Source organism: Hydractinia symbiolongicarpus, chromosome 2 (assembly GCF_029227915.1).
Source record: "Hydractinia symbiolongicarpus strain clone_291-10 chromosome 2, HSymV2.1, whole genome shotgun sequence".
NCBI classification, from domain to species: Eukaryota; Metazoa; Cnidaria; class Hydrozoa; order Anthoathecata; family Hydractiniidae; genus Hydractinia; species Hydractinia symbiolongicarpus.
This window is the reverse complement of record NC_079876.1, coordinates 5999113-6017863: the sequence shown is the minus strand read 5'-3', so window position 1 is coordinate 6017863 and position 18751 is coordinate 5999113. Positions and strand designations below refer to the sequence as shown.

Genomic DNA, 18751 nt, shown 5'->3' with positions numbered 1-18751 from the left:
AACCAGCAATTTCAATAATGTATATGATGGTATAAAATAAGTCCCATGCTCTATTTTCTTAGCAAAAGTTCATAATTTGCCCATTTGACAAGTTAATACACTTTTACGATAATTCAATTGTACATGAGTTCCTACGGCTCTCCATCGTTTTACAATACCGGAAAAAAGGAGGTAAAAATCGTGTTTTTATGAGAGTTTGTTAGAGGCAAGATTTTGTTTTCTCCAGTTTCCTAACTTCCGTCGAATCAATTTCTTTCAAATTTTTAGGAAACGTTGATAATAATAAGATGCAACTTATCTGTACTTTCCATTAAAAACAAAACGCGGCAAGAAAAGTTATCACGAAAAAAAGTGTTTTCTTCCTAATAAACTCTTATAAAAGTGTGATGTTTACCTCCTCCGATCGCAAAATAAGCTGCGATGGAGTGTTAGTTTTCCCGAATTATCGTAAAGGTGTATTGGAGAAATAATAAAGGTAAACAAACTAGATGTGCATCACTTTGCTGACAAATTAATAATGTCTCTAAACTAACCCCCGTTTTCATGTCGGTGTGTCTATCCCGGCTGTGTATTTTGCGGAATGGAAATGGATATTGAAATAGGTCTATTATATTAGTAACAACGTTATCACAGATATTACAAACTGTGCCGTATAGTCTTCATTTAAAATTTGTTAGAAACTGTTACCGCTATTAGAAACAAAGTAATCAATCAAAGCAGGTATCCTTATTAATAAACGTCTTTAGGTAACATGAGAAGAGAAAATCATTTAGAATTCTGGTCAAGTTATCTGATTTATTAAAATTGCAGTTAAAATCATCTAAGATGAAAACTTTTGAATTTTTTAAAAGGGTTTTTAGACAATCTCTTTAATAGTAGTTGTCGTCTGAGAACCGCGGAAACTCCCCGCAGCCCTGCAGCTTTATTTTGAATCCCACCAGACCCTGTGTTTTACTGGTGTTGTTTTGACCGCTCAGGCGTAATAGACCAATCACGAGGCACCATTTTCTCTAATAACCAATCCAGGTTCTTCGCGATCTCAGCATACCAACGGAGGAAACATACTACGCTAACGGGGGCCATTTTTTGGTTGGAAGTGATGGTGTGAAGTTTGTAGGTCTCCCTTCAATCCTTTTATCTTCTGATTACTTTGTATCCTATCCTATCCTTGCATTTTTTAATTTCTGTGTGTTTTCAAATGTTGAATTTTTGAAATGCAGTTTTTGACTGTAACACAATTCTTATACTAAATAAATGCAGTTAGGCAGCTACCACTTTTATAATGTTTTAAAAACTTATGCTGCGAAATAAAATTGCTGAGTATTTTTTTTAACTGAAAATGTAATGACAAGCAGTTTCCTGAATTTTTTTTAACCGAAGTTGCGATAAAGTTTTTTGAAAGATGGTGTTACGACTTTACTCATGTGCGACATGGTTTACATGTACTTAGCGCTCAGTTCCAGTGTCACGATAAATTTTGCTGAGTAATTAATTTCCTAACCTGAACCGAGTTAACGGCAGACTGTTCACTTATTTCTTTTAAAACCAAAGCGATAAGGATTTTTGGAAAATGGTATTGCCCCTATGCTCATGTATGACACTATTCACATGTTAAGCGCTCAGCCTGGTGTTAACAACGGGCTGTTTCAGTATATTGGGTAGTCAACGAGTAGTTCTCTTTCATCCTATGGCATTTTAGTATAATTATAATTTATTATAATGTTAGTCAATTAAAAATAACTATTTTTGACGTTTCGGCGTACAGCATTCTTCAGAATATATTTTCTTATGTACACTTCTTGTGTTTATATATGTACATTTTTTTTAAAGTTTTTAATTATCATAAATTAAACACCCTCCTCCATGTTAAGTCCGTCCAAGTGAAGAGTCTTAAGTTTGTACATCCAAAATTGCTCTCTTCTCAACGGTGAAACTCCGTCAGTTTTATCGATTAACGTAATCTCACCGTCGGTTTCAATACCCGAATGACCTTGACTTTAATATATATATATATATATATATATATATATATATATATATATATATATATATATATATATATATATATATATATATATATATATATATATATATATATATATATATATATATATATATATATAACAACCCGATTTGTGTACCTGTCAAGTGCTCAGTCTGGTGTTAATGACGGCCTGTTTCCAGTATTTAGGCCATTGTGATAAAGTTTTTCTACCTACATTACACGTTCAACCTGGTGTTTACAACAAGCTGTTTTGTGTGATTTTAATTTAAATTGAAGTTCCGATAAGTTTTTTTTGGAAAACGCTATTATGGCTATAATGCATGTGTGACACCATGTACTAAGTGTCATGATTAGTTTGCTAAAACTTATTCCGCAAAATTATATGACTATTTTTTTTGTTACGACGAGGTAACAACAGGTTGAAAACTGTGTTTTATTTCGGTTAAGGTTGCAGTAAAGTTATATACCGTTATGATATTTTGGATTTTTTGCGTGGGTGCTTAATCGAAGGGGGTGCTTAAATAATGCTGGTGGCTTATACATTTTTCCTAATTTTGTACAAATTAAAGACAGCGGTAATTTTTAATTTTCTGAAAAATAAAACTGAAGAAAAGATGTAACAAAAGAAACTTTAGTCTTTCTAGAGTTCTCAATATAATGTCAATGTAATGAGGATGGCTGTTTAAGGTCATGTATTTAAAAAAAATAAGAAGAGTCGTTGTCCTCACCAGTTATTATGGTCGGTGTAAATCATATTATCTGTAAAAGTTGGAAAAACGAAAGTGCTATGGATAAAAATTCACCTGCACAAAGTGATTCTACACCAATATGATTTAAACAATGATACAGATTGTATTATTGAAATTAAGAGAACCAGTGCACTACAAGGTGAAATTTGCGGTTTTAATCATTGCAGCCGAATGTTAATAGAATAAGTAAATCTATACATACAATAAAAATTCATTTATTTCACAAAGCTTGACACAATAACATCTTCAGGTGATATATAAAAAATAAAATTCTATACTTATAGTTAAAAAATATTAGGTCACATAATACTTAAATAAATTTAAACTTGTGTAAATATTAATGAATACTACTAATACTAAAACTATTTGAGCAGAAAAAAATTGCACAAAAAATAATAAGCGAGAAAATTATTAGGTGCGAAAATTCTAACGCTTTAATGCAAAATTATTTTTTAACCCTTTGTCTTAAAACAAAACAAACAAACAAAAAGACAAGGAAAAGGTATTTATTTTCAATTTTTCTTTTGTATTTTAAAAACTAGTTTCTTTGTCTTTTGGGATTTACTGAGCCCTATTAAAAAAACAATTTGTTTTTATGAAAAAAATTTCTTTGTTGTTAACGGACCTGCATTGTGTTCACGAACAATCCGAAGATATCAAACGCTATCAAAAGCAATCCTTCCTTGGTATGAGACAGTTTAAAACAGCATTACATTATTATTGTTTTTTTCTTCAACAAAATCCGAGGCCGCATTTTATCGAATTATTGTGATAAAGGATGTAATCAAACAACGTGACATTGAATTAAATTATATTTCCAACTGCCAGTATTAACAAGTGTGATAGAATTGTGTTTATGTTATTTCAGTTAAAAACTTTGTCACTGCCAACATAATTCCAAAAAAGAATAAAAACAACAACAAAGAAATCTTTTAAAAACGTCAAAAGTCAAAGTTACGCTTACAAAAATATTGAACCAAAAATAATCTTGCACGTGAAATTAATTGTCGTATGTATTTAAAATATTTTTGAGTGTTTAATTTGAGTATTTTGGAATAAATTAAAAGTTATACTAATAAGAAATGATTTTTTGTTTTTATCAAGAAGAATATTTTATTTTTAACTATGATACACAAAACGATTTTTGAAAAATCGAAATTTTTATTAATATCGCGCAAGTGTAACTCTGCCTTTAGTAATTTTTTTGAAAATTTTAAACGATACATATCTAACGCAGCGAAACCACACTATGAAAGTGATGTAATAACTCCTTGTTCTTATTGTTTTCCATTTACACAATCTAAGCTTTATTGATTTTATAAGGTGGGTTCTTATATAAAAATAGTGCATTGGTTTTTTAACGATGTCCCGGGGACGAGGTTGATAAAACTCGTAAAAATATTTCAGTTTTATAATTAATAATTTATTTTATCTCTCATACTATAATATAAAATCAAATTTAAAATTAATTTAAAATAATTAAATTAAATGATTAATTTTTTCTCGAAGTGTTCGACACGAGACAATTTGTATGCAGTCAAACCACGTGACTTTAAAATTTTAAACATGTATCTTTTCCTATGAAAATAAATCGAACAAATTGTTTTCTGCATTGAAAGAAGTTTTTCTTCACGTTTTGTTGTGAAAAAAAGAACTTTGTTTTTATTTTTTAGCCACTTCCTGCTTCATTGTTCTTATAAAATTTCTTCTAATAATAATAAAAATATTTAATAAGAAGAAATAATAAATTTCGAAAAATAACATGGCTTTATATTTACAATAATTTATATATAACATATAGATAAAATAAATATAAATAAAATAAATATATATATAGAATAAATATATATAGAATAAATATATAATAATAGTGTATCTACAATAATATATTAAATCACTCGAGCTGCAAATTTTCTTCGACATCTAAAAAATCATAAAAAAATGTGAAAGATACTTAAACCTCAATTAGATTGGCGAATGTTGTTTTCATTCTCGAAATTTACACTACACAAATATCTCACCTTGTGAAGCGATTGTTGTTTTACAAATTAAACAATTTCTTAAGATGTTTATTTTCTTTTTCCATCCTGAAAAAAAATATTGAAAAAAATGAAATAAAGCTCGCATTTCTATATTCTCAGTTCGTCTGGTCGATAGAAGTGTGTAAAATGGTCTGGGTACGAAGTTTTATATATTTATATTTATTTACTCAGTATTCAAATTATTTTTATAACCACATATTTTTTCTTAAAGTTTGATTTATTCCTCCATCTATTTTATCTACATAACTCAAAACTATTATTAATTTTTTAACTTTTATAAAATATCATCATTCCTTCCTATTTTATTATATAATATGTATATTTCTTTTATCAGTTAAATATTTAAATCATTTTTATTCCTTAGAAACGATGACCAACTTAAAATAAAATACAAATTTATTCTTCTTTCTAATTTGTTAAATCAACTTAATAACTTACTTCGTATTCTTTTATTTTTCGTCTTATTATTTTCCGGTTTTGTTCATCCAATTCTCCAGCATAATCATAAGCTGTTTCTCCATATTGACCTTTGATCGTCACATCAATATTTTCATAACGTAACAAAACATCAACACATGAGATGTTACCATACCATGCAGCACGATTTAATGGTGTGTTGTTGAAATAATCTTCACCGTTGATGTTTGTTACATCATGTCGACATAACATATCTAATATTGTGTGACGATCATGCATTGCAGCGTAATGATAACTGTTTTGTTTCACACTATCTTCCGCCCAAACATCACTCCCATATGAGATGAGTATTTCCACCATTGATGTATTGTTGGTGTAACATACTGTCCACATCAATGGTGTGCGTTCATATTTATCTCTCATGTGAACGATGTTTGGATGAATGGATAGTAAATTTTTCAGTTTCTCGATATCGTTAGATTCAATAATTTCCACGATATCTAAAAATAAAATAAAATAAAAAATAAACGAATGAATGAAAAGATGCGAAATTTATAAATTGGTGAAATATGTTAACGCAAAAAATTATGACATCAATTTTAAAATGAATAAAAAATAAAAATAGTAGAACGAGAATATTAATATATCAAACATTCGCAAATAATTATCATAACATTAAAATAAATATAAAATATAAAAACAAACGAATTTTTAGTAATAGTTGTACGTTTTCTTAAATAAATATCGAAAACAAATATAAAACGATTGTACAAAAATTAAAATTTAACACTTATTTCATGACGTCACGATGTATGGGATAACTTTCAAATAGAGACAAATTAGAAACCAGATTAGAGACAAAATTAATTCTCTAAATCATGATGACATCCGCATGTTTGATTAACAAATACATTCTGTATCACAAAAACGTTTCATGAGAAGTTTAGTAAAGCCAGATTTCCATTCAGCGGAAACTGAGCTGGCGGGGAGGGAAAAACCCGCCAAACAAAAACAAAAAGGGGTATTTTAATTGATCGATTCATCTCGGTAGACAAATACCTTAGCGGACAACTTGACCATTTTCAACTTGTCGGCTGAAGTATTTGTCCGCTGACTATCGGTCGATATTTGCTAAATTTAGAAACATTCTTTTCCCGCCTGCTCGATCAGTTTTCGTTGAATGTAATTCGGGTTTAAGAGAAGATAATCTAAATTTCAGGTGAAGGCTTTTATGTCGAGAGAGAAAAAGAATTTACTAGATAATAACAAATAATACGAATGATATGTTCACTCAGCGTGGAAAATGCTTTAGCATTTACCATTCAAAAACATTCAAAAATCTGTATTTATAGAAATCACATAATCTTTCTTAGGTTTCTTGAGCTCGTGAATTAAGCTAGCATTATCAAAAAGTATTTATTCACTTTTGAGATTAAATTCATCACGATTAGAGAAAAACAATTCTCACCTTATTCACGTCCTGTTGTTATCAGAACTCGTTTTTGAATGAAACATGATATAGTGATAAAAATAGAACGGCTGTACTCAACATATTCGATTTCGTCTGCACGAATATTTCAAAGATGTTTCTCTGACACGCGATCGGTTATTTATAAGAACATTTTTTAAAGAACACGAGACTTAGGTACACAGCTCTTAGTAAATACTCCGTTACTTGTAAACGGGTTTCTCATGAAAAAAATAATGTATAATAAAAACTAGCTGCTGTTTTTATCAAAATTGAATTTTCTCTCACCTCACACGACCTATCAACATTATTTGCTGAATGAAACATATTCGTTTTGGTTGAGTATGATATAGTGATAAAAATAGAACTACTGTACTCAATATATTCGATTTCGTCTGCACGAATACTTCAAAGATGTTTCTCTGACACGCGATCATTTAAATTTTTTAAAATATTATATCTTTTACTGTCCAACCTTGTACCCAGGGCATTTTTACTGTATATTATCAATTCTTCACGTCGTCTCTAAATGTGCCAAAAAACAAAAAAAAGGCTCGTGGAACGTAGCCTAGTTAACTAAGCGTTTTTTGAGGATATCAAATTCAGTTTCTCTGAAATGATGGATGAAACGCAAACAAATGTCAACGCAAATCCCTAAAATTTTAATTCACCTCATGGCAAACCCCGAATTACAATCAACCAATCAGCACACTGTCGGCGTGGTCACGACTAACCCTCTTAAAGGGGCTACGGAACGGCTGTTGGTTTTCGGCTTTAGTGACTTACACCAAAGTCGAGCTCATGGCGGTGGAAAACAAAAATGGCTATTTTTCCGGCATGTATGTAATTTACAGGCTCGAACATATAGATACTTAAAGAATTTTTATCTTCTCCAGCCATGGTCATGTTTTCATCAAGAATGAGTCTTGCTGAAATATTTCTTTGTAATATACTTTTCAAAAAATAATATTGAACCAAGGAGCAAAGTTGCACAAAACGCGTTTGCCAGATTTTTAATATGTGCGCGGGATATACGGAATGTGAGCACTTTAACAGGTCCTTTAAATGCTTTAAGAATTAACTATATTTGATTGGGTGAGTGAGGCCAAAACAAAGGATTTCCCGAAAGAATTAACAAATCAAAAAGGACGGTCATTCTGACCGCAGAAAAATCGTTTGAGACCCAGCGTAATTCCGAATTCCTCGTGCTAAGAAATATTATGCCGGGTCCCTTGCTGAACGAGGTCGGATCCTTATGTTAAAAATAATTGACTATAATCCTTTTTTAATGTTGAAAGAAATAAGGATATTTAATTCTTTTTTTAAAAAGATAACAAAAGACGAGTTTCAATATAAGAGAAGAAATACAGACGAAAATGATAAATGTCTAATGGGTTACCAAGGCCATAAATTTAAAACTTCGTACACCAAAGCAGACAAAATTTGTGATCATTTTTAGCTCAATTAACAAAGATTTCTTTAGGGATATTAAAATTCAGTTTCTCTCATTAGACATAAAATTCAGTAACAGACACAAAATGATTTCTCAAAACAAACTGCAAATTATAATCAACCAACCAATTTAAATGGACTATTATGGTATTTTGATAATATTAACAAGAACAAGAAAAGTGCTCCGTAAGATATACAAATGTTTAGTGTGAACAACCTACCTTGAAAAGTAACAACGGAATGTGGATAGGATAATATAATTTCTGATTCACCAAAGTTATTACTGGCTGCAACACGAAATTTGTATGTCTTTCCAACAACTAAATTATTGATAACACATCTACCATGTGTGGTCATACCTTCTACGTTCTGCCATTGTGATCTTTCGTTTTCCATTTCAATTACGTAACCATATCCTTCATCATTCCAACTAATTGTGCATGAATTGTCGTTTGTAAAAATGCAGCTCGCGATAATTGTTGGTGGTTGAAAGCTAGTAAATAAGGTTGGAAATTATAAAGGTATAAAAGTTTATATTTTTTGTGAAGGATGGAAGTAGTTTGATGATGATAGTTTACAATATGGAAACATAGAACAACTTTTAAAAAAGAGTTCCTAGAATTACGATTTTTCATATATAGTTATAGCAACTGGTAATTTTCTGGTATACTAAGAAATGTGATATATCTACCTTGTACGTATGATTTGAGCAAAATCAGGCTTGTCCGACTCATCTTTTTCATATTCGATTTTCTTTATCCGTTCCATGAGGTCTTTATATCTGCGCGAATTTGTGTTCACATAACCTATTGATTTTTGGTCATTAACTTGCGTTTCAATGTAATTTTCGTTCGAATTCCTGCAACATTCAACAGAAACTTCATTCAGGTACTCTGGTAACAGATCTTTAATGATATGTCCAGTTGATGAATTTGTAGTAGCAGACTGTATGTTACATGTGGAAACAATTATCAGGCGTTCAGTTACTCTGGACATTCCTTCTAACGTCTTGTGTCGCAACATAGTGTCATTTACGTCAATACAGCATACGGTTTCACAAAATTCTGTTCCTCTACTACCTTCTAGATTAGTTATTAGATCATAACCTTTGTTTTTTGGAAAATTGGTAACTTCGTTGTTGTGGTCGATGATGGTCCATTCAGTTTGTTTGTTATAAACAAAATATTTTTTTCTAATTAAATCCAGAACCCTTCGAAACGTGATCATTTGTTCCACAGTGTTATGAAAAAACAAACGTTTAATATTAACACGATCTAGGTAGTATTCCAACGAGAGAGCTAACATGACAATACTTTTTTCTTCTGTTTCATTTTCATAATTAAGATGTATCAGTATGGGCTTTGTACCTACAATGTTATGTCCAACTTCTTGCGCAGAGTTGCATTTCACTTTGGTCAAGGTTTTGATATCATCAGAGACATCTGGGTATTTGGAGATAGCTGCAATTTCCTCTATATCCATTGGCTTTTTTTCAAAATTCTCTTTACTTTCTTCAAGTTTTCGTTCGACTTCTTGGACACTAAAACGAGTTAATTTTTTGACAGAACTTGTCGCTGCAGATTTCTTGATTGATGTTATACAAGCACTGCCTTTAACAGGGTGTTTGATAACTGATTCAATTCCGGAAATTCGCTTCTCAAATTCTACTAAAAAGTTAAAAATTTTCTTCGTTGTTCGCATTCCTTTATTGAGATGAAACACACGCATACCAGTTTCTTCGTATTTGTATTTATCATGGTCTTTTGATTTTCCAGATTTAACCAATCTCCTGTGCTTTTCCAAAGACTGCAGAAACAGCACGATCAGAGAATTTTGTAAAGCTTCTTCCCTTTCTAAAATCTGCTTTAACGATAAAGCTTCTTGATTGTCAAACATCTCACCATCTACTTCGTCACTTATAAAATGAAAAGGCATGGCACCATGTTTTCTTAGCAGCAACAGTAATAATTGTGATACTGTTGGAAGTTTAGAGAGATTGAGCTCTTTTGCCAATTCAATCATATTTATTACTTTCAAAGTGATATTTCTGTTGCATTGAAATTTTGAGACGAATTCTTCGACAGCTTTCAGCAGTATTGTTTTGTCACTCCATATAACATAATATATTATACATTTTCCTCCACAACAATAGTAAAGATGTTTTAGATGAGATAAAGCAAGAAGCGATTTACCACTTCCCAATGGTCCAACAATAATTTTCTTTTTAGATTCGTCAAAAAAAATATGTAATTGTTCTGACGACAACAGGACAGTACTTACTTTCTCATGAATGTCATCTTTGATTGTTGGAACAGTGTTTATAGTCTCCATGGTAGCCATGAAACACATTGCTTGACCTACAATGTTCATATACTGCTCTTTGCTTTTCTGATCAAGATCCTGTCTTGATAATCCAAGAAAAAGAAGGAAATTTCGAACCTCTGTGTTGTCTGGGAAAAAAGACTGATCTAACAATTGACAATTTGCACAGACGTCAATGTTCTCTATGTTTTTAAAATTTGGTGCAGCTACGACATTTATAAATCTGGATGTACTATCTGATATAAATTGTCGATTGATTGCAAACAAATGTGTGATATCTACCTCACCTTTTTGAAATTCTTCTTGAACGATTGACGCACTGGTAGATTCAGTGTATCTTATATTGACGAAGGTATTTCCAGTTGGATGAAGTAGTAAAATTCTATGTTTGAATTCTGGAGCATCATCAGCATCAGTATTTAAATTCAAAAATCTTAGATTGTCCATGGTATTGTAATGTGTGAAAATCACAAACACGTGACCAATTTCGCTTAGAATTGACTTTAGTCGAAATGCAAAGCTGGAAATCTCTTCATTTACAATTGGTGGTGGAAATAGAAGAGCTTCTTTCAGAAAATCATTGTTGGATGTGCAGTTTTCATTTACATAATTTCTTGAAAATTTTAAGTATTCGCTTCTACTTTTTTCATGTACTTCTCCACAACAGAAGAGCTGAATGTTAGTTTCGATAAGAGGTTTGCTGATAATTGACTTAATATATGCTGCAACTTTGTCACTATTATGTGTATGGAGGGAAAATTTACTTTCTTTGTTGGTATACTTGTGAGCACAGGCAATTTTGACATCTACAAATATTAAAGACAGAAATGATAAGAAAGGGTTAAGTGCATATGTTAAAAAAGCACTAATTTAATTCTAATTTGATTACTTACTGTCAACTACAAATAATTTTTGCTTTCCTTCCATATCAAGCAGTGCTATGGCAAGCTGTGCAATACATTGGATAGCTCCTCTGTACATCGTCAATACCAGTTTATTGTCTTTTCTTTCTTCATGGTAATCTGTTTCTTGCAATTCTATCATTGCATCATCTCCTTCCCGTTTTATATTAATTCTTTGCACCCTTTGGAAGCCTCCATTAAGAAATTTAACAATCATATTTCCTCTGTCTTTATACATCCAAAAACTAAAAATTAAATGTATAATTGGTTATAAGCCTCAACAAAGATTACTTTTTCAAAAATTATTGCAATATCAAAAATTATGCCAAAAATCCTTAGTAATTTTATCTATATTATAATGGAAAGTGTGTGTGACAGGCATAGTGGATGTGTTCATCACCGCAATTTTGTTTGGCCATTTCGCGTGTAAAAATACCGCGGGTTTACTTTGTTTAAATTACGTGATTAAAATGACGCAACTTGATTTGCTAAAATAATTTTAACGGCTGACTTTGGAACAGTGTTATCCACGACACACACGAAAAAAATTAAAGCTCTCTTTGCCTTAAAAAAGTGCGAAAAGTGAAAAAGTTTTTTATTTCGTAGCACACTTTTTTATTTTACTGCGTTATATTATGAAATAAAAAAGCTATCATGCTTATGTACATTTTATACATAACAAATGTTGCCATCGTGCGTAACTACTGTCCATATCCTAAAGTTCAAAATACTTTTTCATTATCATTGTTTCTCTTTATACTCATTTTATTAGGCATAAAATATAGCCAGCTAGCTATTTGTGCATTGTAGCTAATGTTAGCTTCAATCTCCATGGGTAGCTAGCTAACCTATGTGTGATTTTTTTATTTTTTTTTTCAGCTATGTTTGAGCACAAATTACATGTTCAATTTAGCAATTCTCTCCGTTGCAACTACCCACACGACTCAAAATTTACCTATCCTCTTTAATAACATTGTGTGATTAACGCGCTAAATGTTACAAAGTATAAATTGACTTAAATTCGTTCACGTTTTCTTATAAAAAACTTTTTTTACCACCCCGATGGGATCTATTAAGGAAACAACCTTGTCCAGGGTTCTTGATATTTCCTCGATTATAGTACCAAATGTTGCTTATGCAGTCCAATAAAAGGTATATTTACCATGTATAGATTGAGTGTGCTGGTTATATTTCTTCAATTTAAAATTCAACGTATCAAATACATAAATTATATGACAACTTGAATTTGCAGTTAAGTCAATGTCAAAGTTTTGTCAAAGAAAGTGCGATTATAACGTACATTAATCTCATGCTCTTCACAGAGGATGAATAAGCTAGTGAAAATTTCTAATTATTTTAAAGTTCCTAGTATTTGCGTTATTATAAATCGGTTACTTAAAAAAAGTGTTAACAGAATAAAAATATTGCTCAAAATATTAAGAATTTTAGCAAAATATTAGTGATTTACCTGCAAGCAGACATCTTTTTCACAGGATCTACAAAAGAGAAAAGCAATGTGAACAGTTGAAATCATAAGTAGAAAAATACAAATTAAACTGGTTTAGATATATATGCTCTTATGTGATAGACTAGTTGTTAATTTAATTAAATGGGCTAGTTGTAATGCACAGAAACTTGCCTGACACAATTCAATAAAAATGCAATTATTGACTAAGAATATATAGCATGTGACATTGTCTTGTTACATCATATTGATATAATAACTCTGGAAGAATTCTATGAAACTGCTAATTATTTTTTTTAATTCTTTAAAGGTATAATTGTTGAGATTCCTCTTGTAAAATATAAATAATAAGTGATTAGGTATTTTGTTGGAAGTATTTAAAAAAATAAGGGACCCAGTACCGCACCCTCTTCTCTTTGTTTAACCATTGGGATTTTGAGTAGCAATTATCGCGTTATGCCGCTTTGTCTTTATATATCTCCATGGTTACTGCTAATACTGTTTTAATAAATAGTTTTAAAAAAAATTAAGAAAACTTCAAACTGTTTATACGTCTACACATACTATAGTTACATAGCAACCAAAATGTGTTTGTTGACTTTTTTGTTTGAAATGTAAATATTTTCACACATTTGTTTACTATGTAAAGTATGTCATGAGACATTTAAGACGTTTGCACTTTGTACTTTCATATCTCGGCAAAATTTAATTAGAACACTTTATTTATATAGGTTGCTTTTAAAACATTTTCTAGATAAAAAGCAGTTTTTTTTGGTGTTTAACCAAAAAATATTTACTAGCTACTTAAAAGTTACAACAAACAAGCAACTAAAACAAATGTGTCGATTTCTGTTTTTGTAATGCAACAAAAGCAGTAATAACCAAATTCGTTCTAGTTGCTCAAAATGAGAATTGTTTAATTTATAACAAGACTTACAAGACTACAAGTTTCCTAAATACAAAAAAAATAATTTGCCAACAATACTCCATAGTATATATTTTCCGATGTTTTTTTATATTTTTCCTAGAAGAACGGAATAATAAAAATATCGGTTTAAACTTTTCCCTAATTCTTTGTTATTATTTAGCCATTTCCAGCCTCGTTTTTGTGATAAAAAAAATTGCAACCCTACTCAATGAGCTATGTAAACTGAATCATATATAACTCAGCTGCATGAAAATTGCAGTGTGGCCAAAATAAGCAGGATAATTTAAAAACAAAGTTTTTAAATATATTAATTCCAACTAAATTAAGACATGTCTTGGTTTTTTTGCTAATAGGAACCCAAGTGTGATTCTGCTAAAAAGTTGGACATTATATGTTTTCAAGGTGTTAAAGCTAAAAATGTCAGGCAAATCGGATAGTAAGTTTATTTCGAAACTTGTGTCTTTAAACTTTTTCTCTTTTGTTTTTAACTTTTACAACAACAATTGAAGTTCTCGTGATTGATGAAAACAAAACAAAGTAACATAAAACATTACACAAAACGAAATTCTTGATAAACATTTTGTGAAATAATATTTTGTTACCTTTTAAAACTTTTTTGAAGACAGTACCATATTGTATTATACATTTTTTTAGACCGTGTTACGTACGTAAATATTTAGAAATTGAGGTTGAAAAAATATTTCATTTGAATGAGGATTCAAAACAAGTTACGAGCACAAATATTTTCAACTAAAAGTATTTCAATTATTTAGAAGTATTCAAGTATTTCGAATATTTACATTTGAAATATGAAGTATAGTTTTTACACAAGTAAAAAGCGTGTAATAACAAAATGTCGCTTATTTCTTTGAAATGGGAAACATCAAACTTTTTCCGTTTCTTTTATAGAGTGGTACAGTAGAGAGTATCAAAAATGTTTTGTTTACTTACATTACCTTTCAACAATCAGTAAAACCGTCTTTCAATTTAAATCAATCTTTCAATCTTCCGTCTGTTTTTGTTAAAACTGAACTTCTTAGGTGTCTAGCCTTTACGAGATTTCAAAACGCAATGAGAAGGCGTCGTGTTTTGCATGAGTTTTTCATCTAGGTTTTGTCAAAACTGCGCATGTGCTATAGGCTTACAAATAAGAGTTGTAATTACGTAGGCATGCGCGGTAGCATTGTGCGACAGTTCTTATGCTTTTGCACATGCGCAATAAGATTTCTTTGTTTATTGTGTTTGCATGAAAGTTCCGTAAGAGAAATTAAATTACTTTTTGTTGAACCTTTGGATTAAATGAAATCAGTAAGTTCAATTTCACCTAAAACTATGTGAGCATCTATTATAGTAACGTCGTATGTTATTCCCACTTTTCAACAACAGTTAAAAAAGTTTAAAAAAGTTTCCGTCATGGAATATCGTTACTAACGTCATAACTTTTTTTACCGGTCATTGTTTATCTACACAACAAAGATGGTAGCTGCGACAAGCCACAAATGAAGATTTTCTGCAAATTTTTTGCCTGGTAAATTCACGTGGATTTTCTACTGGCTTAGACTAAAGTATGAAGATTATACTATGAATTTAAAATTCATTAAGTGAGGTATTAATATTATACTGCACAGGACTTCACTAAATATAAAAATCGTAGTTACGTCAATTCTTTTTATTTTCCTTGCATTAAAGTAATATCTCATTTGCTAAGAATAGCGTCTTGACGTCAATCACTATTGTTAAGTGCTGTCTTTAGAACTTTGTTAATTGCAAAACAACTTATGTCTGCTTTATGGTTTTGTATTTTTATTGATATAGATGAGTTTATGTTCTTTCGTCAGTAAGCAATTATAAATGAAAGTAAGCAATTAATTACTGGCCACTGCATGAGGTCATCCTGTCTGATAGATCTTTATCGATCTTTTCATGTGAACCACTTATTTTGAGGAGAACATTAACATGAAACACAACGTGTAAATAAACCAGTTTGTTTCTTAGAAATATTTACATGACTTTTCATCATCTTGAGAGATAAAAAAATAACTACGGGTGGCAATTCATTTTCTAAAGATTATACTATAAATTCAAATGATATTTCATATCAACCTCGATCTCAGGTCTTTTTTCTCTTTTTGATATAAGGGACGGCAAGAAAGAAAAAAATATTTCGTCTCGCTGTCCCGTTTTAAAAAAGAGACAATGAGATCGGAGGTCGAGATTGATTTCATATAAATCTTATTTTTGTCCGGTCTATGCCCTAATTCAATCAGTGAGGTATTAATATTATACTACACAGGGCTTCACTATATTTAAAAATTCTACTCTCGTTAATCCTTTTCATTTTCTTAACAATAATATCTCATTTGCTAAGAATGACGTTTAAACAGATGTATTCGAGTATTGCAATTATCCAGGATAAAAAGACTACAAAGAGTACATGTGTATTTTCAACCATACATTTCGAAATAACTGTGAGAGAATAAAGGGAAAGCTCTACTCTCGTTAATCCTTTTCATTTTCTTAACAATAATATCTCATTTGCTAAGAATGACGTTTAAACAGATGTATTCGAGTATTGCAATTATCCAGGATAAAAAGACTACAAAGAGTACTTGTGTATTCTTGTCAACCATACATTGCGAAATAACTGTGAGAGAATAAAGGGAAAGTAAATAATAACTGTCTAAGTTCGCCATTTTTTATGTCTTGACGTCAATGTTCAGTGCTACCCTTTGTAGATTGTTTACTGCAAAATTTTATTAAGATTTATAAAAAAGCTTAAGAAGAAAACTTTAAGTAACAGAACTGAAATTATTATCTTAACTCATGGAGGAATGTATGCTTAACTATAATCAACAGAAATGGTAAATATGCACGAAAACATACATTATGCTGCACCTGAACAAAAAAGAAAGTAAAAAATTTTCATGCATTCTTATCAGGGCTATTGACAAGTTTGATGGCCTATTAAAGCTCTATCAAACATAAACAAATTGTACCCCAAAAAAATAAGTGATCGGACATACAAACAAAGTACTATATTTACAAGAGATTGTCAAATTTATCAATTCCTTAACGGTGATTCAATTGAATGAAATCGTTTTAAACGTCCCTGATGAAGATTGATTTTCTATGTTAATGACGGATAGTTAGTGAGACTACAGAGCGTCTTTTTTTACTACAGATTTCAAAATAATGGGTATTGAAGTAATTCTTTGATTAAATTGAGGCTAACTATGTTTCAACGTAGCTACGCAGGTTAATACCTGATTCAATTTTCATCAATAACATTTTTTTAGTATTGAGAAATAGACAAACCAGTAAAATGATACCAGTTATATAACGTCTGTTGGGGCTGTTTGCTTTGTGTAGAAATGTTTCTTAAGCGTTGAGACAAGCAAAAAACTGTACTTCTATTGGTTGAATTTTTATTTTAATTCCATAATAGACAAATAATTATTTGGGTTAAACACACTAGGCTTTACGTCTCTCCTACAGCTTTTTATCAAACACCACAAAAAATTCTAAGCATGGTCGTTTTTATTCGAAATGTTATCGCAATTTCTACAGTTGTAAAGCGCTTAAATATTTTGTTAATTTTGTTTTGACGCCTTGCTTTACTCCATATTTAACCATCCATGGCTAGCAGCCCTCCGCATAAGTGAGCGTGGTTTCTTTCCAAGGATCGGTCATTTCATCCGTGATATTCTTTCCTTCAGCTAAAAAAACAGATAAAAGGGAATGTATGCTTTTAATTCCTCGAAACTCTAAAATGTATTCGTCTGTTTAAATTAAACATTGAAGTGTCATTCAAAAGTTTTTAAAAGGATTTTCGCAATGCGCAAGAATTTCTTCTTTCTCTTTTCCTCTCTAACAAACGAGTGGAAGAAAGCATAAAAGATGATACGCTAATCCCAATAATTTCTGAAAAAGAAATACAACCATTTGTAAAGGGTTGCTGATTGTGTTCAATGAAAGGAAAAAATGAAAGATTTGCAAAAATAAATTTCTATTTTCTACAATCCAGTGAATATCATGGACGTACAGTTCATGTGACTGAACGAATAGTAAACCAAGGAGACGAGAAATGCATGAAAGGCTTTTTTATGGTAACGTTTAAGGGAAAGGAGTAAACTATTATTCAAAAGAGAGGGTGACACAGGGATGTTCTGAGACTTGCATTTACGACCCATGTGTAGCAAGTATCGTCTAGGTGTTCGTAGATAATCTAAATCTATGCCTTTTTTGTTGATAATTTTTCTTTTTCATTCAATTTTAAATGATATGTTTCGATATTTTATGATCCTTTTTGTACTTTTGCCATTTTGTCAATTCGCTTAAACATGAGGTATTTTACTGTAATTGGTAGTTAGTATCTAAACCTAAATACAAACATAATGTCTAAATCAACTGCACTAACAAAATGTCTACGCAAGGAAAGCGATATTAAAAGTAAAAAAAACATTAAATATAAAAAAATTAAAGAAAAGGCCTGGAGAGGTTGGCGTACAAAATCCCTCTACAGTTTGGACTTATTTATTTTTGGAAGTAAATAGCTACTCATCACAATATTTTCAGTACCTACTTTTTTATTGCTTGAGTTACACTGGTAACGCTATCAATGTAGGCTTTATGAAGTTTGTATTAATAAAGATGCAGTATGGCAATGCAAGATATACCAATGCAACATATATCCAAACAACTTATATTCAAGCAACATGTATCCAAGCAACATATATCCAAGCAACATATATTCAAGCAACATATATTTAAACAACATATATCCAAGCAACATATATCCAAGCAACATATATCCAAGCAACATATATCCAAGCAACATATACCGATGCAACATACATTGTTGAAACATATACCGATGCAACATATACCGATGCAGCAATGCCATGAAAAAAAATCCCAACATATTTCCTTAAGTCATACAAAAAGGTTATCACAGAATTTCCACAATGAAGAGTTTGCAATGCATCATACCAAATCAGAGAC

The 18751-nt window shown here is 30.7% G+C and overlaps 1 protein-coding gene across 2 annotated transcripts; it reads right to left on the bottom strand.

The window, feature by feature from the left end:
• Positions 1 to 2953: 2953 nt before the first annotated feature.
• Positions 2954 to 14864, bottom strand: LOC130628698 (uncharacterized). Of its 2 annotated transcripts, none has more exons than XM_057441692.1 (8): positions 14702 to 14864; positions 12826 to 12853; positions 11349 to 11602; positions 8825 to 11261; positions 8355 to 8626; positions 5235 to 5713; positions 4776 to 4841; positions 2954 to 4677 (listed from the first exon to the last, which is right to left on the bottom strand). In XM_057441692.1, exons 2-7 carry the CDS (start codon positions 12837 to 12839, stop codon positions 4824 to 4826), a joined length of 3474 nt encoding a protein of 1157 aa, XP_057297675.1. In that variant the 5' UTR covers positions 12840 to 12853; positions 14702 to 14864; the 3' UTR covers positions 2954 to 4677; positions 4776 to 4823. The 2 variants fall into 2 exon arrangements, with proteins under 2 accessions (XP_057297675.1, XP_057297667.1); XM_057441684.1 differs by having other exon boundaries at positions 14707 to 14864.
• Positions 14865 to 18751: the final 3887 nt, after the last annotated feature.